Source organism: Rhamphochromis longiceps, linkage group LG5 (genome assembly GCF_057381845.1).
Source record: "Rhamphochromis longiceps isolate RC_006_pf linkage group LG5, R_longiceps_female_GT1.1, whole genome shotgun sequence".
NCBI lineage: Eukaryota > Metazoa > Chordata > Actinopteri > Cichliformes > Cichlidae > Rhamphochromis > Rhamphochromis longiceps.
Genome location: NC_140561.1, coordinates 23,055,504 through 23,082,628, shown reverse-complemented (window position 1 = coordinate 23,082,628; position 27,125 = coordinate 23,055,504). Strand labels below are relative to the sequence as shown.

Genomic DNA, 27,125 nt, shown 5'->3' with positions numbered 1-27,125 from the left:
TGTTTGAGAGGCTAATTCAGTCAATATTTAGGGGGAATGCGCTGCGTGTGAATTTTGAGACAGAATGCATGTGTGTGACAGAGAGGGAAGCAGGTGTAACATCTGCAAAGAGCAGAGGCAGTGAAAGTGGATGAGTGTGAATACCTGGGGTCAACCCTCTAAAACAATAATGCATAAGAGAGATAATGAAGTTGAGTATCAGGGATGATCTGTGACAGATGGACAGGCAGCAAGAATGAAAGGGGACCCTTACAAAATGGGTGAGACCAGCTCAGGTTGAGTTAGTGAAGCAAGGCTGCGCTGGTTTGGGCATGTGCTTGATGTGAAGCTGCGAGAAGGAAAAGTCAACAACAGTGGATCATCATCATGTGGAAACACTATAAATGCATCCTCAGGCACACGACCAGGATGCAAAAGAGCTATTTTCCGACTGTTGTCAGGTTGCTGAATAAATTACGACCTGTTAATTTACTTTTATTTTTATTGCTATTTTGATGTCAGACATATGCACTTTTACTAATGCATTTGAGCATATATAAAATGTGGTGTCTCACTGTGTTTCTGCTGATCTGTTCTGAAACAAAAAGTTTTTCACCCACTTTTTACTTTTGTTAATGTCTGATGTGACAATAAATCTGACTCTGACCCATAAAGGGAGCAGCTAAAATAAAAGAAAAAGAAGAAGCAGAAGAAGAAATAATAGTAGTAGAAGAACCGTGTCAAATTTGACACAATCGGACCAGATGTTAATAACGAAAATCTTTATTGTATTATTTGACAATGTGGGGATTTCAGATTCAGGTAAATCAGCTGACATGTTACAGAGTCTCCGGATGAACGTTTGTGTGGAAGTGCTCCAACGTACTTTGTTTTGAAAACCCTAGCCGGAAGTCTTATCATCGCCGGCGGAAAACACCAACGCTTGACGTGTGTTGACGTCACGACAAGGGACATGTTAATAAATTACTAATGTAGGCTTTTGTTTGTGCCGGGTTGTTAAATAAAACAGTGGAGCAGCAAAAGAAGACAACGCAAGGACTTTTGGCCCATCGTCACTTCCGCTTCTCATTGATTCAACTAACGGCGAGTTCACGTCGGTCACATTGTGGCGATTGAGTGAATTTTAAAGACATGGTTCACAAGAAAGAGCCTGAATCAGAGCCTCGGCTTTATGGCTTTACCAGAACAGCGTCTGTTGTGTTGACCCACCTCATCTGCTTTGGCTTCGCTGTCTTCATCTCAGTTCTCTCTCGACCCGGTACAAGTGAGTGCCTTAAGTAATCACACATTTCTACAGCAGTGCCCGTCATTGCATCGCATTTAATTTGATTTCCTGTTTTGTTTTAGGTTGGTTTTCTTGGCATCCTTTCTTGATGACCCTAGCTGTAAGTTTAAACAGTTAAAATGTTCTTAGATTCTTTAATTGATCAAATTTGCCAACGACTCAGGTAATGTCCTTTCCCTCCAGTTTTCCTTCTTCATGACAGAAGCTATACTCCTCTTCTCACCTGAGGGCTCTCCTATCAAAAGTTTTTCACACAAAACCAAAGGTGGTGTTCACCGGCTCCTGCAGGGCCTCTGTGCTTCTTGTGCAGTCCTGGGCTTTGCTGCCATCTTTTATAACAAACACCTGAGTGGTAAACCCCACTTCACCTCGTGGCACGGTCTGTTGGGCCTGCTGACAGTGTGTGTGGTCATTGCGCAGTCCTTGGCAGCGATGCCTCTCAGTTATCCTTCTCTAGCCAAAGGCTGGTCCCTCGCCAAACTCAAGCGCTACCACGCGGCGTCTGGACTCATCACCTACCTGCTTGGCAGTGCCAGCATGCTCCTGGGCCTCTGCTCTGTGTGGTTCGCTGGAGCTGTCAGAGAATACACCTGGTACCTGTCAGCACTCTGCCTGGTGCTCAGTGCCTTGGTCATAATGAACCAAGTCTCCAGATCTTACATGGCTAAAAAACGGTTCCAGTCCTGATGAGGATGTAAAAGAACTTAAGATGAGCTAGCCTCACAGATTAAACTTATTTGAGTTGGATGTTTGTTTGTTTTTAAACTGATTTACATGGAGGGCAAAAGGTGCTGGTTTTTGCTGCCATGAGCCTCCCTGATGTTTTGTTTGTTTGTTTGTTTGTTTTTGAAGAAGAAAAGGCACTATGTGTGATTTATGAAATCCTTTTTCAATACGCATGGAACAAGAGCTGCAATTGTAGACACTGAGGTCATGTCTTATGTAGTCTTTGTTGGATTTTGGGTTATCAACAAATATCAGCTATTTGCTGATCTTAATGCTATCAGCATTTGTAATAGCCAGTAAATGAGAATTTAAAGATGAGACAGAGGAAGCAGCCTTTATATTTTGAGTGTCGAGAAGAGTGTAAGCGAGTAAATAAATAACTACACATCAACGTTAAATGTTGAAAGAAAATGAAATATTGGCACATTTATTGGATATTAGATTTTTATATCAACTATCAGCATTTGTATTGTTCTTTAAAAAAACCTGACACCAGTTGGCCTCTAATTTTGGGGTAGATGCTACCAAAGCTGCTGTCTGGCTTGTTTGTTTAGTTTCTGCTGCTTCATGTTAGCTTTAACTTAACGATCAAAGTTTTTGTGTTAAGTAGAAAATGTTGCAGTTTTAAACCAACAAACATAGATCTCAAGCTTGCAAAGGGTGGAATGTTGGAGCTAGTACTTATTCAATAAGGGATTTTAAAGAATGATATGTGTGTATATACATGTATGAATATATACACACACCATTTATTTACTTGTTTATGCTCTCTTTGGATCAACTGGTGTTTGTGGTGTTCCAAACATGGAAGGTGCAGGGTGCCCTCTGCAAAATCCGCACTCTCAATATAGTTAAAGGGTGTTTCCCCGTCTTTTAAAATTTTAAAGTTTTCATTCATTTATAGATAAGCAAATACCTAATATTTTAATATTATTAAAAGCCCATAATATACTGTATATTGACCTGACATAACGTTGACCTCTTCTCAGGTTACTGATGATCCTGTCATTTGATTGTTTGTACTGTCACATTTGGATACATCATGGCTTTTAAAATAAATGTATTTGTGTATGATTGACACTGCGATAGAAGAGTGTTTTATTGTTAAAATAACATTGATAACACAGTCATATTTTGCTTCGGTTTAGGCTGCATGTATGAAAATCTGACTGGATCAGCCATTAATGGGACAAATCGAGAAAAAAAAAAAAAGAGGTAAAAAATGTAATTACAAAAACAACATTTTCCATCATAAATAAATACATTTCCGATATTTAGAGTGTAATGAGGGACACGACTGCCAGGTGAACACCAAAGATTTTTTTTTTTTTTGCAAATGAATGAAATATTCCAAAGAACAAAAGATGTAAAGCATTTCCAACTGATTGAGAAGACGTAACAAAGACACGGGGTCGTTATTTTGTACCTTGTACAGCTCACAAGCGGATATGGTCCTTTTACAAAGTACTAGCTTTACCTTAAATTGGAAACAAACCAAATCACAAGTTCCCAAGATGTGTTCAAGAAAAACTGGAGGGGGAGGAAAAAAAAGTATCCAAGCTGACAGAGGAAGCCTGCAGCAAATAAAGAACACTCAACAGGGGAGAGAGAAGATCCCCAGAAAAAAACGCATACGAATAACGTAACTCAACTGTTGTCTCAGGTTATCCAGTGTCTCTAAAGGCTAATAAGCACTGCATCTAGCCTAGTTTACCAACATAGGAAAGCGACTTTCCTAAAACTAATTAGCTCAAGGTGACATGATAACACAGACACACAAGGCTACGGAGAACAGTGAAGACCCAAACTCCCTAAAGCACTGCATATCTACACTGACTGACACTACTGACAGAAGCTACTTACACTGCACTGCACTGAGGTGAAAAGCTACCACATTATGGCACTGTCAGTTTTGTAAGGCCACCATATCACCTGACCCGGTTCTGCCACAGTCACAGGCGGTTGTACCGAAAGGGTAGTTACATCTAGTTTGATGGTTGGTGGCTACGTTAGCGACATTTTGATGCTCTCAGGCTGCATGAATGCAATGGTTTCTATAGCTCAGGTAACGTTTGTTCTCAGAAAGAAAAACCCTAATACAGTTACTGCAGCTGAGATTACATGTTGTGTAAGCTCACTGAGTAGTCGTGAATTAAATGGTGGGGACACTTCAGTAAGAACTGCAATGGAGGAGAAATGACAGGCTTCTGCGAATAAGCTAGCAACATTAAACCTTGGTTTGAGCTCCTTTTGGCTTCCAGTCAAAATCTACCTTAAATTTGTATTTTGAGTTTTGCGCCGAGGGTCTAAATGTCAGTAGGACGGATTTGTAAAAAATAAGATAAATGCTAAGACTGAAGACCCCTTTGTGTCTATTTAAGGCTAAAAATGAAAGAACACAGTCCAAATCCATGTCCCTGCCCCTGTGTTATCAAAGGCTAGCATGATAGTACATTCACTTTAATTTTAAGGGAAAAAAAAAATACAAAGTTAAACAGAAATTTGCTTCCCCAGCATCCTCAGGGTGGGTTTATCATGATGACTGTCACCGTATTAATAAACCATTTCCTTACGACCAAAATCTACACACTGCACAGTATTGACTTGCAATATAAACAATGATAATGACTGTTTATTTACAAAGTATCAACATGTTCAATTATAGTATCACACATATCCTTTAACAGGGGAGCTACAATGTCTATCAAACTGCTAAAGACTAAAATATGCTTGAAAGCCTAAAATTCCTGTTGTTAAAGGTGAGCCTTGAAGAATCATCTCTCAATATATTGGGGATTTTCACAATCCCCTCCACCCATTAGCTACTGTGTGTTACTCATTATTGTGGCATGTAGCGTTCCAGTTTTGTTACACTTTTTAATAAGAAACTGGCCATGAAAAAAAAAAAAGTTTCAAATCACTTTCATTTGAAGTCAGAGGAAAGAAAACTGCAGGCATAGCCTTGCTTTAAAACGTAGCACAAAGAGGCTGTTTTGCCTCCCTGAAAGATTCGGCTGGTCCCTGTATGACAAAGGTCTGTTCCCACTGCTCTGCTGCTCCAGCTCAACAACTTGGGACAGTCAGCATGAGGATTTTGTAACTCTTGACTCTGGAAAGTCAATAAGGTATGAGCTGTTTGTGTGCGTCCTGATGTGTGACATTTAATGACATCATTAGAAATGGGAATTCAGTTCCACTGTTTGCTCGGTCATAAGTGAAACACTGCCAAATAAAGTCAAAGCAGGTAACTTCGTTCTATTTAAGAGGTTCAGGATTAACATAAATCCTTCCTGAGACGTTTTATTATTTATGCATTTCAATCTAATCAAGTTGCACTTTTTTCTCTTCATTTGCATTCTGAGAGCAAATTCAGAAAATAGCACGCAACTTTGGGGGGTACAACAGAATTTCGTTGATTTAGTTGCATAAAAGATTTAAATATTCCCATTCCTAATGTACTTTAGGTTAAACAGGTGTGTATGTGTGTAACTGCCTTGCCAGCACTTTCTGAGACTCCTGACTTACTGTCCTGTCACCTCAATAACATCATCATCTGAACTGTCACCGCCGTTCTCTGTACTTTGATGTCTGTCTGGTTGGGTCAGAGCTGCCCCCAACAGGCTGGAAGTGGGATTGTTGAAGTGGGACAGGAAGCTGGATGTAGCCGAGCTGGAGTTGGGTGCAGAAAACCCCCCTGACCCTGAGAGAAGAGGCGTGGAGAACAACCTCGGCTCAGAGAGCAATGGCTGACTGAAGGTGAGGGGGAACCTTGGTGAAAGCAGGCCAGCCATGTTGGGGTTCATCAAGTACCGAGGCAGAGAACCAGATGGTAGGGAGGAAGAAGTTGTTGCTGAGGATGTAGATGACATAGGAATGGTCGTAGAGGCAGAGGAGAAAATAGTGGACAGAGAGGAAGAGGAGGGGGTGGGAAGGTGCCCGTTCCCTGTGGCAGGTTGTCTCAGTAGGTCTGTGCCTGCAGAGGGAAATATGGTCTGTAGGTCAGCCAGTGTTTGTCCTGGTGTTTGTAGGAATGATGATCCACCACTACCAGCCATTAGAAGTGGGTGACTCATGTGACCAAGGTTCCCAAGTAGGGATGAGTTCAGACCCACTGGAGGAAAACTGAGCCCACCTGAAAGCGCAGGGAAATGAGCTGCAGCAGAAGTACATTTGTCTCCCATTTGTGCGTTTCCCTGACTTTCAGTACTCTTGCGTTTGGTGCCTCGCATCTCTAAAGATGAACTCAGAAGGTCGTCACCGAGCCTACTGAGATCGCGGGCCTGAAAGTTTTGTGAAGCATTTCCATCTCCCGACGGCACAGATGACATGTCTGACGGCGACGCCAAATCGTTCCCTGCTCCAGCAGCAGCAGCAGCGTCGCCTGTGGATGAGGTGTAATGGCTGAGCTCTCTGAGGATCTCCGTGCCTAAGGGAGAAGAGGGTCGCTGCTCGTCGTTGGGGGAACGTTGGTTTTGATCCACAGGGGAAGAACAGCCATTACTGACTGGTCGGATCCCCGAACCCTGGGTGTCTGTAGAGAAGACAGAAATGCAGACATGTCAGGGGTCTTATACAGGGTTCCCGTCTTTGGGGAATTTAATTTTGAAAGGTCAATCCTGAAAAGAAAATGACAAAGTTATAAGTTGAAAATCTTGTTAAAAAACTTAATGTAGTGCATTGCACAAATGTGATCACTGATTAATGGGACAGTTCACCCTCAAATCAAATTCACCTTTTTTTCTACAGTTCCCCAGTTTGTCCAACTTCTCTTAAATATAATGGAACAAGATGAAATGTGGTCCTCAAAGAATCAAAGACATACATCCAAAAAGAAAGTAGGTCCTACATACTCTCCGTCTTACCTAAATGACTTGGATCAGGGATGTCAAACTTGTTTTACATCGAGGGCCACATACAACCCACTTTGATATTAAGTCGGCAAGACCAAAGAAACTCCCTTTTCCATCAGACTAAGGAAGTTTAACTGCACATTAACTACACTTTGTAAAAAAACAAAAAAAACTAAGCAAAACAAAACTACATTTTCTATTGTAGATAGAAAAGTTCCAGTTTTTCACTGTCATCTAAAATTATTTATTTATTTATTATTCAATTACTTTGGTGTACTATCCTTCTGAGAACCAGCCAACTGAAAGTTAGTCGTTTCCTCGGTTCTCAGGAGGCCATGAATAGCCATGTGGGAGGTCTTTATCCGTAGGAAATGCTATATAACAATACTGTTAAAAGTCCAATATTTATGCCCTCCTTTAGATGCTCCAATCACATCAGGTGGGCCAGACTGGAGTCCCTGCCAGGTCAATTCTGGCCTTGTTCCCTGGGCCTTGTGTCTGATGTACCCAACTTGGATGGATAAACAGCATTACAGACCGGAAGAGAAATATCTAAATTTGATTAAGTGTAAGACTGCAGCTATCGATTATTTTAGAAATCAAGTGTTCTACTGATTATTCCACTGATTAATCAGATAAGAAATACTTGTCTTATGAATGAGACAAAACATCTGAATGAAGAGGAAAACCCCTACCTCTTGAAGCAGCAGAACCCCCGGCTACAGGTCGACTGATCTTTCCAGATCGAATGGCAAATATTCGTCCATCGTTTGTTCTGATGTAGGTACCTGCTTTGCAGAAAAGAGTAAGTGAAGAGAGACGTTTAAATGAGTGTTTGTATGCACAGAGTTCTTAACACAGCACTGAACCAACCTTTAGATCCTCTGATAACATGGATGCTCTCTCCTGCGCTGATTCGAGCTTGAACATCTGTTGAGCTGTTGGCTCCTGGGATCACTATATCTGTGAATCCAGACAAATGGCGGATGTAATATCTGATCATTTATTTATTTATTGTGATTTAAACATTAAAAACATCATAATAACCTGTTGTGGTGACAATCCTCTGCACGTAAACACCGGCTTTCTGGAGAAAGTTGACAGGGAGACTGCCGGAAGAGCCAACCATGCCCATGCCGACCTGGCGAGGCATCATGGGTATTGGTGTTGACTGAATTGGCCTGACACTTGCCACGGGCTTGTCATCTGGCCGTGTCATGGGACGCCTGCAAATATGAAGGCTGAACTTATTAGATGAACTTGAACATGAACACACACACACACACACACACACACACACACACACACTCTCTCTCTCTCTCTCTGGTTGTAGTTTGGAAATTCATTAGAAAGAGATGAGAAACGCAGGTAGAATTAAAAAAAAAAAAAAAAGAGGCAATCAAAGCTACCATTTTTTTCAGACTTTGCCGAACCTGGAGTGATTTTTTAAATTATATTATGCAAGATACTTAGTGTAGTAATGACTTCAAAAGAAAATCAAAAACTAACATTCAATGAATGCAAAACAAAACACTGTAGACTTGCACTCACCATCCACGCTGGGTAAATGCTGGTATGTTTGTGAGCGGATAATCACTGGTTGGGTAATAGGGGGCATATGATGGACGGGAATAAGGTACAGAGGCTCGTTTCTCATCCTCGTAGCTCTTCTTAGCAGCTCTCTTCTCTGCTTTGGTCAATTTCGACTCTTTCCGGTCCACCAGCAGAGACTCGTGGTGGAAAGGTAGCTGTTGAAATTAATTGAAACTGAATCAAATATCAGCGATGCCGCATTTCATGAAGAGGCAGCTCTCTCACATGCCACACACGCTCGGCAGTCAGTCAGGACTCTCTGAGTACCATGTTTTTTTAAAAATGGCCTCCTTACACAGTATCAGGAGTTATTAGGTCAACTAGTGATCTAAATTGGCCATAAGTGTGAATGTGATCATGAATGGTTGTCTATCCCAACTTGTATTTGCCCAGCGATAAACTGGGTGTACCTTGTCTCTCGTCCTATGACAGCTGGGATAGGGTTTCAGACCCCATATGACACTGAACTGGTAAAGAAGTTAAGAAAATGAATGGATGGATGGATTTTTCTTTTGCTTACTCATTCACCGCACAGTTAAGACTTTGCTCTTCAGTGGTTCAGCTGTAACTCAGCAGGAGAGCTGGCTGGCAACTAATTCTTGTTGGGAGCTTTTATTGGACTTACAGTCAGCTTATAAGAAAAAGAACCACTGCTTTTCCCCCCCCCTTTTCTTTTTTTCTTTTTTTTTAATATTCTTACTTAAGCAATAGCAAAATCTGAAAATTTGACAGTTATCTTTTAATATATCATAGCACAACATTCCACTAACTACACCTCCTACCGTACTTTGAAATAGGAGGTGCTTCCCCCCCCCCCCCCTTTTCTTTTTTTTTTAATATTCTTACTTAACTCATTCACTGCCATTGACGTCTATAGACGTCAATTACGTTTTTCAATGGGAGGGGCCAGAATACAACCTCGGGCAGCTTGTCAGTGAATTTTATTTTTTCATATATTTGTAAATAAATTGTTTTGATACAACATAAACTTTCTCAGTGTTATTTCTGTTTTATAGAAGTGAAAAACTATTTTATATGTTAGAGGTGTCACAAAGCAAGAAATATTAGTGTCAAAGGCACTTTTCTGCTTGAAATGTATTTTTCACAAAAAGCTCGTTTTCTCCCTTTTTTTGGTCAAAACAGGCATTTTTGGTGGAACCCACCTCTCTTCTACAGCTGATTACTAAAGAATGGAAAATGGTAGAAACAAGCTTTTTTTTTGGATGTAAGAAGAGAGTCTGTTCTTCATTTTGGTAGGTTCAGCGTTTATATGATCATAACACACAGTTTTCTGTGGCTCTTCAAAAATGAGTAAAAATGCTCAAAAACCCTGGCAGTGGGGAGTTACCTGATTTGAAAATGGCTGGCAGTGAATGAGTTAAGCAATAGCAAAATCTGAAAATTTGACAGTTTTCTTTTAATATATCATAGCACAACATTCCACTAACTACACCTCCTACTGTACTTTGAAATAGGAGGTGCTTTTGAGTCTGTGGAATATAAGTAACAACTTTATTGCAACAGTACCTTGGAGATGAGACGTGGATAAAGCTGACAAGCTTGAGATATCACTGGCTCATATACTGCCAGGGATTCTAGAAGGATTTTCTCAGCTTCAGGCTCCTCCTCAACGAAGTGCAGCAGCGACTCCACCTCCTTACGAGTAAAGTTAAGCACTGGGTTCAGGTCATCAACCACACGGTCTTTAAAGGCACAGAAACAAAGTTTCAGCATTTGAGAAATACCAGTCGATGTTAGTAACAAAGCAACAAAGCAAAGCAATGGCAAGAAAATTTTTGGTGCAGCACCATACACCTTGTTGCAACCAGTGCCTTGGTAGCAACTGCCAGTAACCCGTTGCTATCACTAGATCACTGCTCAGTCTCTAGGCCTGTGTAACTCTGGCTTTGGGGATCAATTTCACACCAAGTACCAACAAGCACACTCCAACCAGTCAGGGAACACACATTTCAGTATATGGTTGCTACTTGGTCTCTAGGTCTGTGTAACTGGGGCAAGACCAGAGCTTTTATAAGGGCTCAAGTGAAGTACCTGTCCACTGTAACGATTAACAGCTCTTGTTCAGATTAAGAAATCCCTTACCCGACATGCCCTGTTTGGAGACTTGTCTGTCGTAGATCTTTTTCTCCAAGGTAAAGTCACAGACGAGGCGGTAAATGTGGCAGGGCTTTCTCTGACCATATCGGTAAACCCTACACACAGCCTGGGCATCGTGACAGGGGTTCCACGATGCATCAAACACGACGACGCGATTTGCGCCAATCAAATTTACCCCCAAACAGCCCGCTCTGAAATACACAAAAAAAGAATAACAAATAAATGTTAAATAAATAATTAATGAGAAAAGGTGAGAGAGAAAAAAATGAAGCGAATGCAGAGATTTATACCTGGTAGAAAGCAGGAAGACCCGTGTTGAGCTGTTTTCTGGATCATTAAACTGATTAATAAGCCGCTCCCTTTCTGAGGCAGATGTACTTCCATCCAGTCCTGCAGACACACAAAGCAGGGGTATAGCATCTCTTTACAGTGAAACACCTGAACACACTTTAACTTGTGAAGTGAAGAAGAGATACTGAGTTTAGGAACATTTTCATCAAATTCCTATAGAATACATTGTCTTCTCCACAAAAGAATATAATGAGTGGAGGAATCCAATACTATAGAAACTGCAGCCAGGGACACCAAATCAATAAAGGCAATCACAACTTTGAGGTTTCAGTGTTGAAGAGCGCATTTTCTGCAGAGGGCACAGATTGGATGACTCACTGTAGTAATTGAGGTTGCGAACCCAGTTCTGGCTCTGGCCATCAGTGCAGGCAATGCCCTGCGGCATGGGTCTCTTTGATAAGAAGTCTTCAATGACCGTCAAGGTGGACAAGCTTTGGCTAATGGAAATACAGCAAAAACAGATTGTAAGGGCTAAGCAAAGTAAGTGTGCTTACTTTTATGGCTATGACCAGTAATTGGTTTGTTTTCAAGAAAGTTCAGAATGTGGGGTAATTGTTAAAGTAACCTGAAAAGACGCAGAAAACCTAGAAAAATGAGGTTAATTAGGCAAACTGCAGTCAGTGTCTTCTATAAGCTTCTTATTGGTGGATTTGTCTTTAATGCCCTGTGCATGGGGCAGAGGACTTACCTAAAGACCAAAATCTTGTCTCTTCTCCTCACACTCTCATCAATCAAATGGAAGAGCAGAACCATCTTGGCAGAGTTCTCCAGAACTCCTGTCTGATAGTTGGACATTATGTCCTTTGCCTAAAGTATAGAACAAACCTTTAGGCATGCTGCTGGCATATTTTAAACTGTGTGTTTGTTAAACAGTGACACTAAAAATGTCATGCCAAGCTCTATGTTCGTGACATACCCATTCATATGTGATGACTTGATTGGCTCTGTCCTGAGAGGAATTGAGTGGTGGCAGAGTGCTGTTGACTTTACTGTTGCTTGAGTCTGCTACTTTGGATTTGAGGCCAGCACCGGGTGCAGGGCAGCGAGGGTTGCTAGCTGAAGTGATGTCATCGAGGTCCAGGTCCTGCTCGTTGGCCTGATTCTCTTTCTGCAGGGCTTCATAGAGGACGTCTGGGTGATTCCAGATCTAGATGGAGAAGATGATGATGATGATGACGACGACACAGGACTTAGCAACTCAGATAAGATGAAGAAGAAGAAAAAAAAAAAGCTCCCCAATGTAAACAGGGGTTTTAGTAAAAAAAAAAATAAAAAAAAAATCCATAGTCTTACCTTGCAGCAAACACAGAAAGCTTTGAGTGGATTGAGGCCGAGCCAGCCTGTGTTCCCTGCTTCTCGAAAGCGTTTCATAAACTCTGTATAGAGTGCTCTCTGAATGGGGGAGAGCCGTACCAGGATCACATGCTCCTCCTTCGTGGGAAGCTGGTCTCGCAACACATCGTGACCTCGTCTGCAAACAAAAAAAGCACTCCCGTGAACGTGGTGAGGTAAGCAACTTCCATATTAGTATGCTTCGTTTTCACAATGTTCAATTTCTGAGCCTGACTGAAAGCTTACCGCTGGACAAAGCCCTCCAACAGGCTATGCAACACGTGACTACGGTAGCGCATCAAGCGAACATCTTGAGGAGTGCTGTCCACACACTGACCATTTAGGATTGGACGCTCAAACATGTTGCTGAACTCCTGGCGTGTGCCTAAAAAGTCAGGTCTGACAAAGTCCACCATGCACCAGTATTCGATAAGGTTGTTCTGCAAGGGGTAACCTGTCAGAACTACCCTGCGTCTGGACCGGATGTTCTTTAGGGCTTGGGATGTGCTGGCGTGGTAGTTCTTAATGCGATGGCCCTCATCACAGATCACTACGTCTGGGCCGGGCCGTGCTATGGCCTTCTCAATACCTGAAGAAAAAGGATGAAAATTAAACAGATGAAAGTGTAAACTGCATACAAAAGATGGAAGCATGTCACTGGCTCGTTTAGAAGTCTCGGCTTTAGCTTTATCGCTGCTGCCATAAGTTTTTTCTGAGCTTTAAGTGACTTATTTAGATAAGATGAGGGAGTGCTAAGTTATCAGCTAATGTTAACAAGCATGGGTAGAAAGGCACGTTCACTCACTGTATGGGTGCTGTGCACAGTCACAGATACCTGAGAACTTGTGCTAAGTAACATTAAGTAGTACAATATGACTCCTTGTATAGCCGCGGGTACAATTAACAGATCATGGTCATAAGGTCCAATTCAATGACTCAAACAGTGTTAGAGTGACAAGGAACATCTACATAGATGTTTGTATAGTTTCCAACGGCTCCTTATACTTGTACTTACTTTTCATGAGCTCTTGCTGTCTGTCTTCTTCATCCAGGTCAATGATGATTGGTCCGGCAGGCTTCTTTGATTTCCTCTTCTTGCCCATCACAAAGCTCTTCTTCATGGACAGCAGCCGGTACATTTCATAACCCATGAGCAACACACCTCCATCTCTAGACCACTCCTCCACAACCTTGGCCCTGGCCAGCGTTGTTCTGCAGGTCACATAGTCAACATGATTAAACAGCTCAAATATTTCACAGCGCACACAAATCACTAAGTTACATACTTGTGCTCATCATTGAGAATGTGAACTTTGAATGTGCGGCCAGTGACGAATGTGGGGTTGGTGTCAGGGGGGAGGGCTTCTTGAGGTGGGAGCCAGAGATTAAACTCTGTTAGCCAGTTCTGAAGTGTGTTCACCTTGTATGAAGGAAACAAAAAATGTGGAATGTTACTTTAATCCTAACATAACTGTTATTTCAGGAAACATTAATGTGCAACTTACATAACTACTTTTTTTTTAAACCCCGTATACACTGATTACTCACAGGGACAATAGCAAGCACAGTGTGGGCCTCAGTGTTCCTCAGCAGGATGTCAATAAAGGAAATGACTTGCAATGTTTTGCCCAGCCCCATGCTGTGAGCAAGGATGCAGCCAAAGCCACTGCTGGTATTATAGCGCTCCAGAGACTCAATGAGGTTATCATAGAGAAACCGGATTCCCCCGATCTTAGAGATGAAGAAAAGAAAAGGTTAAGCAATAAAACAAGCTGGACTATGATTTTTTTTTTTTAATGTTACCAAAGATTTATGCTCTGCAAGCATATGAGCTGTATGAGATGGCAGCTATACCTGATGAGGTTTGACAGCCCTGGCCAGCTGTGGGGCCAGGAAAATGTCTTTCTCCTCTGCAGGGTGATTGATATTAACCAGCACTCGACCTTGAACATCAGGCAGGTTCAGATCATCGTTGATGTGTGCTCCACTGCTCTCCTCTGTCCCATGGGCACCATCAGGATCTTCATCAGCCGACTCACTGCTTATCTGCAGGGCGTCTTCGTCCCCAGAACTGAGCTCAATTACATCTGTGAAGTCATTGGTGAAGTAAACATTGGGTTAGTATCATCGAAATTAACTTGGAAATAAGAAATTACAACTGCACAGAACTATCATCAATCTCACCATCTCTAATGGGAAGTCCGGGCAACGTTGGCTCCGCTTTTTCATCTTCTTCACCACTGCTGTCCAGACAGATCACATCCTGCTTGCTCAGGAGACCAGGGACTAAGTGAGACACTTCTCCTAAAATTGAAGCAGTCTCCACTGCTGGAAAGATGGAAAGGGAATGGGAAACTTAGAAACTGAGTATTATGAAAGCTGCCAAACTGAAATACTGTTTACAATTCAGTCTTAGAAAGTCACCTAGTTGAGAGTCAGGGACAGCTGGAGCTGGTGTAGGAAAGTCCTTCCTCTGCTGCTCCAGACGTTTCCGCCTCTCCATCTCTTCCTGCTGAGCAGCCTTGGTTCCAGCCTCTAGCTGATCCTCTTTCAGCAGCTTTCTATAAGCACAGAGAAAACTTTCTGGTTACACACAAGCAAAGATTTATTAGGAAATATACCTAGAAATCATAGAAACATAATTGTACCTGATATTCTTCCTCATGTGTGCAGGCTTAGATGGCTTTGAAGGTTTGGAGCCTTTCAGAGACTTTGAGGATTTGTTCAGTTTAGAGGCTTTCTGTTTCTTTGTTTTGCTGGAAGGCGGCCCACTCTTGCTCGAGTTCTCTGGGCTTGTTGGAGAACGAGAGGCAGGTCTGGAAGGGGCCCTGGAGGATGGGCGGGATGCAGGCTGAGATGGAGGCTCGGAAGAAGGCTCTCCGGAGGTAGCTGAGGTGGAGTCCCTGTCATCCTGACCCGTTTCTGTCCGGCTCTGGGCACTCGCAGGTCGATCTAACAAGGGAGCAGCCAGTAATGAAGTTGAATACTAGTTAATATTTGCTACAGATCTTTGGCTTAAGAGAACAAAACTGCTGAATTTGATGCCTGAAATGAATCTGAATATTAAGAGGTAAAAGCACAAAGTTAATTTGTCACATACCAACACTGTCGTCTTCATCATCTCCATCATTTTCATCCTCATCTTCCTCCATGTCTTCATTGTCTTCCTCTTCCTCATTTTCTAAATACTCCTCTTCACTGTTAAGGCTGGCCTCCAGGTCACTTTCTGAAATTGCCTCTTCAGACATGGCGTCTTACGGGGCTCTCAAAGTATTACCTGCACACCTTCATCAGGAGCCCTGCAATAATGAGGCACATCCAATCTTTACATTACAACAAAGGTGATAAGTTAGCAAAAAAAGAAAAAAGAAATCCCCTGCATTGTTGGAACCAGAACATGTGGAATGTACAGTGACATGAAAAAGTATTTATCCCCTTCCTGATTTTTGCATACATGTTTCAGATAATCCAAAAAATATATATATTAACCAAAGTAAATTCAAAATGCTTTTATTAAAGAAAGAAAGCTATCCAAACCTACCTGCCCTGTGTGAAAAACTATTTTAAAGCAGACCGATATGCTTTGGTATCACCTTAAACAGGCTGTTTATGATCAAAAACCCTCCACTGTGCTGAATTAAAACAATTCTACAAAGAAGAATGGGGCAAAAAAACAAAATCAGAAAGATGGAAAGTACTTTTTCACAGTGCTGTGCACTTTGAGACATATATTTACAAACCAAGAGCAGCTATGTATTTTACAGAGACCTTTACATGTTTTTACAGTAAATATTGTTAAAACAGTGTAAAAAAAACTTATTTGCCATTGAGTTGTGGTTCCTCTTTACTTAACCTGGATTTGTTCCTCTCTCCATCTCATAATCTTGCAATGATAGAGCAATAAACACTATTCAAAGGAGAAATAGGCCATAAAAAGGACACATTCAACTGTTTCAAAATCTAAGACAGAAATCTGAATTCTTTTAAATAATCCTGCAATAAGTTTGCCTCATCCCAAAACTTGTGTCCTTTCATTATGCATTATACTTTTATAAATTTCATTATACTGTGACTGTGTGTGGTTAGCTGCACAGCGGTAGAGAGGAAAGCTTTCCAAAGGGTCTCCCTTCTCTAAAAGAGGTTTATACTTAACATCAACTAAAAAAAACAAAAACAAAAAACAAAACCCAGAGCATCACAAAAAAGGCATCCCGTTGTTGACACATTCAGTTTGAACTGCAGCCCAGACGTTTCAGGACATAAAAAACAAAGGTTTGATTTTGTTTTGTGCGTCTTTTATCCAAAAGCCATAACTACATTCAACGTTTTTAAAAGACTCAATCGTACAATGATCGTCAACAATTAGAGGACAGCGCGGTACATGTTCAATGATAATGAAGCTGTTATTAAGTTCTGCAAAAAATAAAAAAAGAAACAAAAAAAACAAAAAACGTGTTCACTAGGTGAAGTCAAGGCTGCAGACCTGATGTCTGATACCGGAGAACTTCACAAGTTTAGCGTTTACAGTCTGTCTGAAGGACAGAAATTAGGTTCAGTTCTTATATACTTCGTTTTCAGCTTTCGTATTTCTTGTTTTATTACCTTCCGGGTCCATAGATGAAATTAATACGAGTATTCATTCACACGGGAGAAAAACCCCGAACCCCCTCCCCCTCTTTCCAAAAGGCTTCTAAGCCCGGGATGGCGACAGCTTGCAGCTACCTCTGTAAGATGTTATGCATTTTTCTTTTAAAAGATTAACATCAAGCACCTGTCGTCAGACGGCTTATTGTTGGGCTGCATTACTGCATCCACAAAAAATGTTACTGTTTGTCGGCTATGTTAGCAGACCAATGTGCTAGCTAATTACACAACAACAAACGCATTTTCAGCCCCCGAGGGTCAGCGGTAACCTCCACGGCCCATGAGCGGCAGAGGTGGGACGGGCTGAGACCCATCTGTGACTTGTGCTGGAAGAGCAGCGGCTTTTTTTGCAGAACCGACTGCTCTGTTCGGGCGAGATAGCGATCTAATACTGTGTAGGTGTAACGTCCCAGCAGCTAATGCTAACTCATCTTAGAGCAAAGCTAACACACTCGGCTAACTAAGACGCGTCATTTAAACGTAAACTTGAGCTTACCTTATATAAGCGGACACTGTGCTGTTTAAGACGCCAGTATGTTAGTGCATATAACTATTACTCAATCAAATAAGCACGGTAATTGTGTAAATGCACTGATAAAACGTTGCTAATTTCCAATTTTTTCCAGTGTGACCATAAATACTGTCCCCGTAGAGACTACTCTAACTTGCGTTCCGACTAACTAGCCGGATTTCCCAGGGGTCGTGGTATCCGTTCTTACTTGCAGTTTTGGGTTAGGATATTACGCATTACAGTAAGCTTATTAATGTAACCATAGTTCTGTTTATTGTACTCACATTAAAGATGCCCCCCCCAAATTTTGGTCCTCTACTGCTGCTTTTGGACAAACGTCGCGGTTTTATAGTCGCTACTATTATAATCAGGGACCTGGTTGTTTCCCCGAAGGTTTCATGGTTTAAATCATAGCATCAAACTCGCTGATATTTATACAATTCTATGTGTAGTTTTTATGGGTTATGTTATGTTAGACGTTATCGCCATGCCTGGTTGACCGCTCGTCGTTGCTCTCGCTCAGGAAGTTGCCAGTCGGACTGTTTTTCGCGACGAACCGTCGTTTCTTGTTCGCGTATTATGTAGGAGGCTTCTTTCTATTGTGTTTACCTAGGGACTCTACACAGCGGATTTGTTAATGGATACGGCTAAGATTTCCACCCTACGTTCTGACATGGACTGGAGAACCTCTTAGATATTAGTCTGCTGCCCATAGATGCAAATATGAATAAAGGGTGGCTAGAGCTCGAGAGCGATCCGGGTGAGCAATTTCGACGGACCGCGTAGCTAGCTAACGTTAGCTCCCACATGAAGCCAGAGGCACAATTTAGCTTTTCAATGAACTAATACGAGTTTAAAACCTTTGCAAGTAGGATGCCAATAGGCTTTGTGTTGTGCAAGATGGTCATGTCAGTAAAGACGGGCGAAACATTGAATATATAGAGAGAGGATAGCAGTGAAAGTGGCATGTGTTGTCTGTTTTTATTTTTCGTTATTGAACCTTAAATGCTTTATAATTGCAGGACTGTTCACTCTGCTGGTGGAAGATTTCGGTGAGTAGCTGTGCTGGTTTGCAGTGAATACCAGTAGATCTGTGGAGTCCTCCTAAAACAAATCATGCTATTTCCTTGTGTTTCTATTTCGTAGGTGTCAAGGGGGTACAGGTGGAGGAAATCTATGATCTCCAAAGCAAATGTCAGAGGTCTGTGATTTTGGGGGATCATTCGGGGCAAATCTGGGTTTAGCACTCAAACTGTCTAAATGGATTCATGTATTTTATATTTATATTTTTCAGCCCAGTCTATGGCTTTATCTTCCTCTTCAAGTGGATTGAGGAACGTAGATCCAGGAGGAAAGTTAATACACTGGTGGATGAAACGTCAGTCATTGATGAGGAAATTGTAAATGATATGTTTTTTGCTCATCAGGTGAGTGCTTTTCTCGTAGTAGTATTATGACAACATTTAAAGCTGTTAGGCTTGTTTTAAATTCCGTATGAGGTGTCAAGCTATAAAGTTTGCCCACTCTCTAACTAGACTAGTTCTTTCTCACAGGTGAGCAAAATTAATGTATATTGTGTGTGTGTGTGTGTGTGTGTGTGTGTGTGTGTGTGTGTGTGTGTAACTAAAAATTATTTAATTTTTGTCATTTAATTTTTATTCATTTAAGTTACAAAAACCAGGACAAATAGCATACATTTTCTGTAAACTTGTAAAAATGAACTTTTTTTGTGCAGTTGACTAAAAGAATTATTTTTGTTAATGCTAATTAAAGCTGGATATAACTTAGTGCTCGAACAAAGTTTGGGTCATAAATTGCATTATTTGCATTTTTTATATAATAGATAATATGTAGATGTACACCGATCAGGCATAACATTATGACCACTGAGAGATCATGCGAACAATGATTATTTTTCATTATGGCACCTGTTAGTTTGTGGGATTTATTAGGGAGCAGGTGAACATTTTGTCCCCATTGTTGATTTGTTAGAATCAGGAAAATAGGCAAGCACAAGGATTTGAGTGAGTTTTACAGGAACCAAATTGTGATCGCTAGATGACTGGGTCAGGGCATCTCCAAAACAAAGCCTGCATAGCCGCAGAATAGTCAGGGTAGCCATGCTTACTCTTTCCCATCACTGAAAGTGCCAACAATGGACATAAGAGCATCAGAACTAGACCACAGAGCAATGGAGGAAGGGAGCTTTGTCCAACCATGTTTTCTTTTACATAATGTGGATGTCTGGATAGGGAGAAGTCAAGCCAGCAGACGCAGTGTAATGTGTTAAGCAATGTTCTGCTGGGAAACCTTTGGTCCTGCCATTCATGTGGATGTTACGTTGACATGTACCACTAACCTTGGTTTGAGGCCATCTCTGTGCCAGATAGCACAGCACACTTTCAGGGGGTCAGGGAGCCAATGCTATACTAGCCAGAGAGTCATAATGTTAGGCCTGCTCGCTGTGTTTAGTATTTAATTTTAAAAAAGTTAACTAAAATATTTTCTGTATATTTTATATCTTTGTTCTTTTGATCAAATGCTGTTAATCAACTAAAGATTTTATCATTTGTTAAAAAATGTAATTTTGTTAAGTACCCTGTAAATAACATGCTTACAAAACCACAGAACAGAAAAACTGAACTTCAAAACTGGATTCAATCACAAGTGACCCAAAACAAAAGAAGCCCTTTAACACATTTAGATTCCAGCCCTTTAAAATCCACATCTACACTTTCATATGTTACTATAAAGTAAAAAAAGAATAAGGTGGTCTAATTTTACATGTGTGCTTGTTGTCACTTTTATATCTAGCTGATACCGAATTCATGCGCCACCCATGCTTTGCTGAGTGTTCTTCTGAACTGCAGTGGAGTTGAGCTTGGCACCACCCTTAGTCGCATGAAAGCTTTTACAAAAGGCTTTAGTCCAGAAGTAAGTTGTCCCTCTCACTCACTGGCCCTTTCTATTCATTCAAAAAAAAATCATATAAGTAGCTTACTGTGGTTACTGTGGGGGATGTATTAATTAAGGTAACCTAAACATGCTTTTTACGTTTCTGTCAACAGTGAACTGCTTCTTCCGTATCGTCATGTGTAACTCTCAATTATGTATATTTCAGAGCAAAGGTTATGCAATAGGAAATGCCCCAGAGCTTGCTAGAGCACATAACAGCCATGCCAGGTTGGTTTCAGTCAGTGATTCCTTCTCAAATCTTCTGTGATTGGTCTGCCACACTGTGGGAGATGTCAAGCTTTGTGCATTCGTCAGTTTCTCAAGCTTTCTTTCCGTGTTTCTATGGAGACCGGAGCCTAGGCACTTGCCAGAAAAACAGAACGGGATCAGTGCAGTGCGGACCATGGAAGCCTTCCACTTTGTTAGCTATGTGCCCATCAAAGACCGCCTCTTTGAGCTTGATGGGCTCAAGGCTTATCCCATTGACCACGGTGAGACTCGGGAGACTTTTTTTCTTTCATTATTCTATTTTTTATTTATTTATTTTAATCCATTAAAGAGTCTGAATTCCGGGATAACCTCATTGGTTGTTTGAGAGTCTATGCTAAATGCAAACACTGACCGAGAGTTCTTGGCGTCTTAAAAAAAGCAGTGCCTTTTCTGAAGTAATCATGCAAACAAAACAAATTGACTCTCCTTTAATTTCTCCGTATGGAAGTTTTTTGTTTTTTTTAAACTGAACTGAACCATGCTGTTGTTGAGCACTCACTTTATGGAAATTGCTGTTTAAATGAACTATAACCCACCACAATATTTCAGGACCCTGGGGTGAGGAGGAGGAATGGACTGATAAGGCACGGCGTGTTATTATGGAGAGGATTGGACTGGCCACTGCTGGGTGAGTCCTAAATCAGTTAGCTTCAAGTAGCTGTGCTTTAGCTTTACAGTCACCCTTAAGGCTTCATTATTATGCTGCTGCACTGCTTTTTTTTCAGCGAACCATACCATGATATCCGTTTTAACCTGATGGCAGTGGTGCCTGACCGCAGAATGAAGTACGAGTCCAAGCTGGAAATATTAAAACGAAATCGACAGACTGTGCTGGAGGGTCTACAGAAGGTCAGGAATTGAGTTTGATTGCAGGCCAATTACAATCCCCAAAGTCCAATTAACTGAGAGCATATTAGCCTTCAAGTTTTTTTTGTTTTTTTTTTATTGTCCAAGGGAAAATTTTAAAAGAAATGCATGGGGCTAAAATGTTTAATTTTAATTTTACAGCATCGGTGTACAGTAAACTATAGCTGCCTTATACCGTAAGGTACTGTGCAATACTACAGATTGAGACCCAAAAATCTGGTTACCCTCCCGCTGTAATGGGAGGAAGATCTCCAAAAGAAGAGCCCGCATAAAATAAATGTATGGACTTTTTTTGTTTTTGTTTTTTCTTTTGAGAATGCAATTAAAATATGTTGTCGCACCAATCAGATGATCCGGCTCACCCAGCCCGAGCTTGTCCATGACAAGAAGCAGCAAGGCTCTTCCTCTCCAGATGAAAGCAGCGTCACAGTCAAGAAAGAAGCAGATGCAGACCCAGTTACATCCCAAGGAGGTGAACACGCATCTTCAGGTAAAGCGGTCGGCTCTCTTTCTGCTATTTCATTCTAATTTATTCCTTTAAAATGTGTAGTCGGCTCAAACTTTAAACCGAAGCATAAATATACAACAGACGACTCAGGGGTTCAGTCCAAGGACACCACTAGCTCGTCAGGAAACACTAAGGTCATGGGCAAACCACCAGTCCCCACCGGAGGAGGTTCCCAGCAAGTCACTAGTTCCAATCCCATTGTTCAACGTCTGCCCGCCTTTCTGGACAACCACAACTATGCCAAGTCTCCAATGCAGGTAAGAAGTGGGTCAGAGAAGTGTTTAGCTAATTAGCATTTTCGTTTTTTTTAGCACAGAAAAGAGGAAGACCACAGAGAAGGTTCACGTAGAGACCGAGGATGTGTAGAGGGTTGGTGTGACAGAGGAGGATGCTTTGGATAGGGTGAGATGGAGGCAGATGATCTGCTGGTGGGAAATCTAAAGGGAGCAGCTGAAAGGAGAAGAAGACGGAATGAACAGCCATCATCTATGTGGCCATTTTAGATTTTTTTTATTGTAATGTATGACTGTTTTGGGTTTTTGTTTTTTGTTTTTTTTGTCCGGCCACTGATTTAAGCCTCAGAGACGTTGAGTTTATTCAAATATGTGACAAAAAACAAGCAAACAATGAGATCACAGTGACACACAGTTTACACACTTTGCCGTTATAAGGTAAAGGGTAACTTGGATTTTTTTTTTTTTTTAATGTTTATTGTCCTTTTCCCTTGAAATGTGAATTATGTAGCAGTTTATGTGGATGCTTATAGAAATGGTTCCAATTTAGCTGTTTCATGCAGTAGAGTCAAGAGTTAGGTGGCGAATATTATGGAAACTATATTATGCCAAATTATGTAAAGCTTTCTCTCTTTTCTTGCTTCTCTGCATCCTGCACTCTCTAAAGTGTCGTGTGTCCGGCACACTGGGCCTTATTTAAAAAGCTGCTGCTATTTAAAAACATGCTAGCTCTGCACTTAAACTTTTAACTCACTTTACAGATTTTATTTTAGGGCCTTTACATTTCCTTTAAAAACATTCTTAGAAAAAGAAAAAAAAAAGGGGGAGCGGGGCTAATTTTGTGGCACTTTATTAAACACTCTGGTTGACAGGAGGAGGAAGATCTTGCGGCTGGTGTCGGACGCTCTCGGATGCCAGGCCCTCCTCAACCCCCTTACTCAGATGATGAAGATGACTATGATGAGGAGGAGGAAGAGATGACTGGCTCTGCAGGGACATCCAGCAGGCAAGTATTGGAGATTTGTTTCTGGCGGATGATTTTGTTTTATTTTTCCTGTTGTGATCCGACCTGAAGCTAAAGCTCTTTTAATCTGTGTTTGTAAATGTCACTCTTTCTTTTTAGGTTTAGGCGGAAGGCAAGCCTACGCTCGAGGACGGGACGGGTTGCGACTGGAATGGAGAGCCAGATTGCCCTCAGTGTTTTGGCTGAGAAACTAAAAAAGGAGGCTCAAAGAAAAGATGCCCTGAATACACCTCTGTCTGTCCGCACTGAGGGTCGCACCGGGGGCATTTGCATCACATCTGCTTCACAACCTTCCCCCACACCCAGCAACGAGAGCACTGATACAGCCTCTGAGATTGGCAGCGCCTTTAACTCCCCCTTGCGCTCTCCGGCTCGCTCCCAGGCTGCCACACGCCCATCCAGTCCGGTAGCTTCCCATCTGTCTCGCGTGCTGTTTGGAGAAGATGAGATGCTGAGGCTCGACTCCAGACATAACCGTGCCGTACGGGAGCTCGGCCCCTCTGTCAGTGTGGCCCTGCTACATCTACAGGAGGATGGAACCATCTATACTCTCCCTCCATCTGGTGAGTAGACAGGGTCATTAATGACTTTACATTAGGTAGTTTAAAAGCCTCTGTTCAGGTAATCCTTTCAGTTCAAGTATGTAAATAATTTTAGACATGGAAGTAAACACATGTGTCACCTGTACAGCAGATTCGGCTGCTGATGGCACAAAGAGGCCCAGCACTCCTGAGAAGTTGAAAGACAAAGAGCAGGCAGACGGAAAGGAAGGCGTGAAAGGAGGAGATGAGGGACCGTCTGCAGAGGTGAAGAAGGAAGAAGGGAGCACAGATAGAGCTGAGGTGAAACCAGGCAAGGAAAGGCTCAACACCGTGGAAACTCCTGCAGACAGCAAGCCTCTTGGGGATAAGTATTCACCCAAAGTAAGTCCATAAAATCACCAGGATTTATTCCACTGTGTACACTGTTACTCATGTTTATCAACCCCCGCAACTTATCTTTATGTCACAGTACTTTTCTTTTTGCTTGTGCTGACAATTAATGAGCCGTTGCCGGTCACGTATGTTAGAACACACAAAGTGTCTTATTTTTCTGTCTTTTGCAGGAGCTGCTTGCACTGCTCAAGTGTGTAGAGGCTGACATTGCCAATTATGAGGTGCATCTAAAGGAAGAGGTGGAAAAGAGGAAGAAATACAAAGTAGGTTTTTGTTTTCAGTTCTGTGACAAGTCTCAGACTGCCCCTTTGTTCATATGTTGCTTCAAATAAGCCAAAAAAAGCTTGTGCTTTTTCTTTTCATTTTTTAAGCCACTTAACACTGACCTATGAATCATTCAAGCATAAAAAGGCATCTAACTCAAAGGATGATCCAGTGTTGTGTGTAAACATAGTAAACAACTTTTCTTTACTAGCAGCCTGTCACAAAAACACATCATTAATTCAAATTTCTTTGGGTGAATCTATGAAAAATGCTAAAGAGGAAGGTTAAACAGTTAGTGTCTGTAGTCATCTGTAGCTAAAAGTAGTGTGTAGCATATCTAAAAGTACCTTTTAGCTTTTCATCCACCATGTATTACCATCTGGAAAGCTTCTAATTGACAAGAGCTTCAGTTTTTTTTTTGTTTTTTTTTTTGTTTTTTTAACATGACATTACAAGAAAACTGCCTAAGAGTTCAGGGCGTGTTGAAAAATTTAAGTGGTCATAGCAAATATTGACTTTCAACAGACTGTTTTTACCGTATATACTGTATTTCCATGCATTCTGCACATGCTTCAGTAAAACACTGCACTGCTTTACCATTTTCTTAGCAAAATCTAATACAAATCAGGGGTGGTTGAAGACTTTTTCACAGAAATTTAACATCATTTATTTGACTCATTTTTAAAAACATACAATTATAATCAAATCTCTCTCTCTTTTTACCTCCATGTGTTCAGATCGATGATCAAAGAAGAACCCACAATTATGATGAATTTATCTGCACCTTTATATCAATGCTGGCCCAAGAAGGTAAAGCTGATCGCCATATTCCATCACAGTTTATCTTGCATTCCTTTTCCCTTCCTGTCTAAACCAGCCTTTAGGAACTCTTGAGATTTCATTTATATTCCATAAATTCTCAGTGGTCACTAGTACTGTGTACAAGTTAAATCCTACCACATTTATGAATGTCTTCATATAAAGTGTCAGTCATTTTTCTGTATTTACTAAGAATAAGAATCTTAGGAATGAGAGAACAAAATGAGAAGCACTCAGTTGTGTGCCCATTCAATCAGAAGTACACATTTTTCTACACAAACAAACAAAACACAAGCGCCGTGTTGGTATTTTTGTAACTTTTGCTGGTATTCCTGTGCAGGCATGTTGGCTAGCCTTGTGGAGCAGAACATATCTGTGCGTCGTCGGCAGGGAGTGAGCATTGGCCGCTTGCACAAACAGAGGAAGCCCGATAGAAGGAAACGTTCCCGACCTTATAAAGCCAAACGCCAGTAAACACGAACAATCATAACTTCTGAGAGCAGCAAGCAATCACCATGGGATTGGGGGCGGGGCTTCACTCCTGAAACATTCTCCTGAAGGCAGGTTATTGCTGCGTTTTTGTTAATTTCTTTTATCATATTTGTACATGCTATTTTAGACTTAATGTAACATTTTCCACCTGTGCCATTGCTATATGCAGCCTCTGGGGAAAAAAAAAAAAGGGCATGTCCCAAGTGAAGCTGGATGCTTTTTTTTTTTTTTTAAATTCTCTACAGTTTTGTGTGGTCAGTACAATAAATGGTTTTCTTCTGTATTTCTATAAAATTCTATATATCACTAAACTTTTGTAACAACAAGTCAGCATTTCCTCAGTTGTATCCCTCTTTGACGTTTTCACAGTGCCAATGAAGTATTTAAAGTATTGAATGTTTGGACAATAAAGCCTATGTTTTAGTCATTCTCAGCACTTCAGCATATCCAGTGTAGCAACTTCACTATATAACATAAAAAATAGACTTGTAATCATTGTAATATATATGGACAGTTAAGACCTCAATGGCACAGTCACTCACAGACTGATTCATCACGTTTTTCTCTTCACTGGAATGTCTTTTTCAATCGAAGGTCTCTGGATATATATGTACAGTTTGTCCTGCAAATAATAAAAATTTAAAAAAGGAAATTAAGTTATTGTCATTTTAGCAAAGATTAAAGTGTCTCTTTGGAGGCGTATCTGTTTATTGGCTTGCCTATATACTGAGGTGAGTTCTTTGTGCTCACCAATTCATACTACAATAAAGAAAGGTGTTAAAGTGGTAGTAATTATCAGACAAAGGTAAATGCACTGTAGTGGCAGCCGATGCACACTAGGGAGAGCAATCATTCAGGGATGAGCGGGACCTTGCAGATCTGTCTTTGGACCAGTGGTTCTCAAACCTTTTGTGGTGTGACCCACTTCAAAATCTGACAAATGGCTCAGGTCCCACACATTTTTTTTTCAAACATAAAAAAATGAATGAAAATAATCCAGGTTGAATTACAGTGAAATAAAGGTCAGCACAATGGCATCATTTTTCATGTGGTCACCCACACCCCACCTGCAGTAGCTATATCCCCACCATTATTCTACACTGTGCTTTAAATACAGCTATTCAGAATAGAACTTTTGATTTACTGCAGTCAGACTATGTTGTGGCACAGTGTCTGAGATGTAAATTTCTATTCATATAAATATTTAATGTCAGCCTTGTTGCATCAGTATTTTGTCTTTGCTCAAACAAGCTCAGTGTTCTTCCACAGTTTTTTGTTGCACTTCAAAGCTACATTTTCTATTTTACCCCATATGAAATGAAATACATTCGTTTTTCATGATCGCAGT

The 27,125-nt window shown here is 41.1% G+C and overlaps 3 protein-coding genes across 9 annotated transcripts; 2 read left to right on the top strand and 1 right to left on the bottom strand.

The window, feature by feature from the left end:
- Window positions 1–922: 922 nt before the first annotated feature.
- cyb561d2 (cytochrome b561 family, member D2) lies at window positions 923–3,443 on the top strand. Its single transcript, XM_085406704.1, has 3 exons — window positions 923–1,264; window positions 1,348–1,385; window positions 1,469–3,443. The coding sequence occupies exons 1-3, from the start codon at window positions 1,132–1,134 to the stop codon at window positions 1,970–1,972; spliced, it is 675 nt and encodes a 224-aa protein (XP_085262830.1). The 5' UTR covers window positions 923–1,131; the 3' UTR covers window positions 1,973–3,443.
- Window positions 3,086–17,836, bottom strand: rad54l2 (RAD54 like 2). 5 transcript variants are annotated; one of them, XM_085406697.1, is made up of 22 exons: window positions 17,695–17,836; window positions 15,356–15,554; window positions 14,904–15,207; window positions 14,680–14,816; window positions 14,440–14,583; window positions 14,110–14,342; window positions 13,804–13,986; window positions 13,542–13,675; window positions 13,271–13,467; window positions 12,502–12,844; window positions 12,217–12,394; window positions 11,840–12,070; window positions 11,612–11,730; window positions 11,242–11,360; window positions 10,863–10,962; window positions 10,558–10,763; window positions 9,982–10,157; window positions 8,413–8,609; window positions 7,909–8,087; window positions 7,735–7,824; window positions 7,557–7,652; window positions 3,086–6,542 (listed from the first exon to the last, which is right to left on the bottom strand). In XM_085406697.1, exons 2-22 carry the CDS (start codon window positions 15,501–15,503, stop codon window positions 5,533–5,535), a joined length of 4,524 nt encoding a protein of 1,507 aa, XP_085262823.1. In that variant the 5' UTR covers window positions 15,504–15,554; window positions 17,695–17,836; the 3' UTR covers window positions 3,086–5,532. The 5 variants fall into 5 exon arrangements, with proteins under 5 accessions (XP_085262823.1, XP_085262822.1, XP_085262824.1 ...); XM_085406696.1 differs by lacking the exon at window positions 17,695–17,836 and adding an exon at window positions 17,396–17,549; XM_085406698.1 differs by lacking the exon at window positions 17,695–17,836 and adding an exon at window positions 17,396–17,549 and having other exon boundaries at window positions 7,557–7,649.
- On the top strand, window positions 17,610–26,080 carry bap1 (BRCA1 associated deubiquitinase 1). 3 transcript variants are annotated; one of them, XM_085406703.1, is made up of 17 exons: window positions 17,610–17,651; window positions 18,433–18,462; window positions 18,557–18,611; window positions 18,705–18,837; window positions 20,225–20,344; window positions 20,532–20,593; window positions 20,714–20,856; window positions 21,185–21,263; window positions 21,361–21,484; window positions 21,851–21,992; window positions 22,092–22,267; window positions 23,116–23,249; window positions 23,367–23,830; window positions 23,958–24,190; window positions 24,373–24,465; window positions 25,204–25,276; window positions 25,626–26,080. In XM_085406703.1, exons 4-17 carry the CDS (start codon window positions 18,820–18,822, stop codon window positions 25,757–25,759), a joined length of 1,995 nt encoding a protein of 664 aa, XP_085262829.1. In that variant the 5' UTR covers window positions 17,610–17,651; window positions 18,433–18,462; window positions 18,557–18,611; window positions 18,705–18,819; the 3' UTR covers window positions 25,760–26,080. The 3 variants fall into 3 exon arrangements, with proteins under 3 accessions (XP_085262829.1, XP_085262828.1, XP_085262827.1); XM_085406702.1 differs by lacking the exon at window positions 17,610–17,651 and adding an exon at window positions 17,987–18,170 and having other exon boundaries at window positions 23,961–24,190; XM_085406701.1 differs by lacking the exon at window positions 17,610–17,651 and adding an exon at window positions 17,988–18,170.
- Window positions 26,081–27,125: the final 1,045 nt, after the last annotated feature.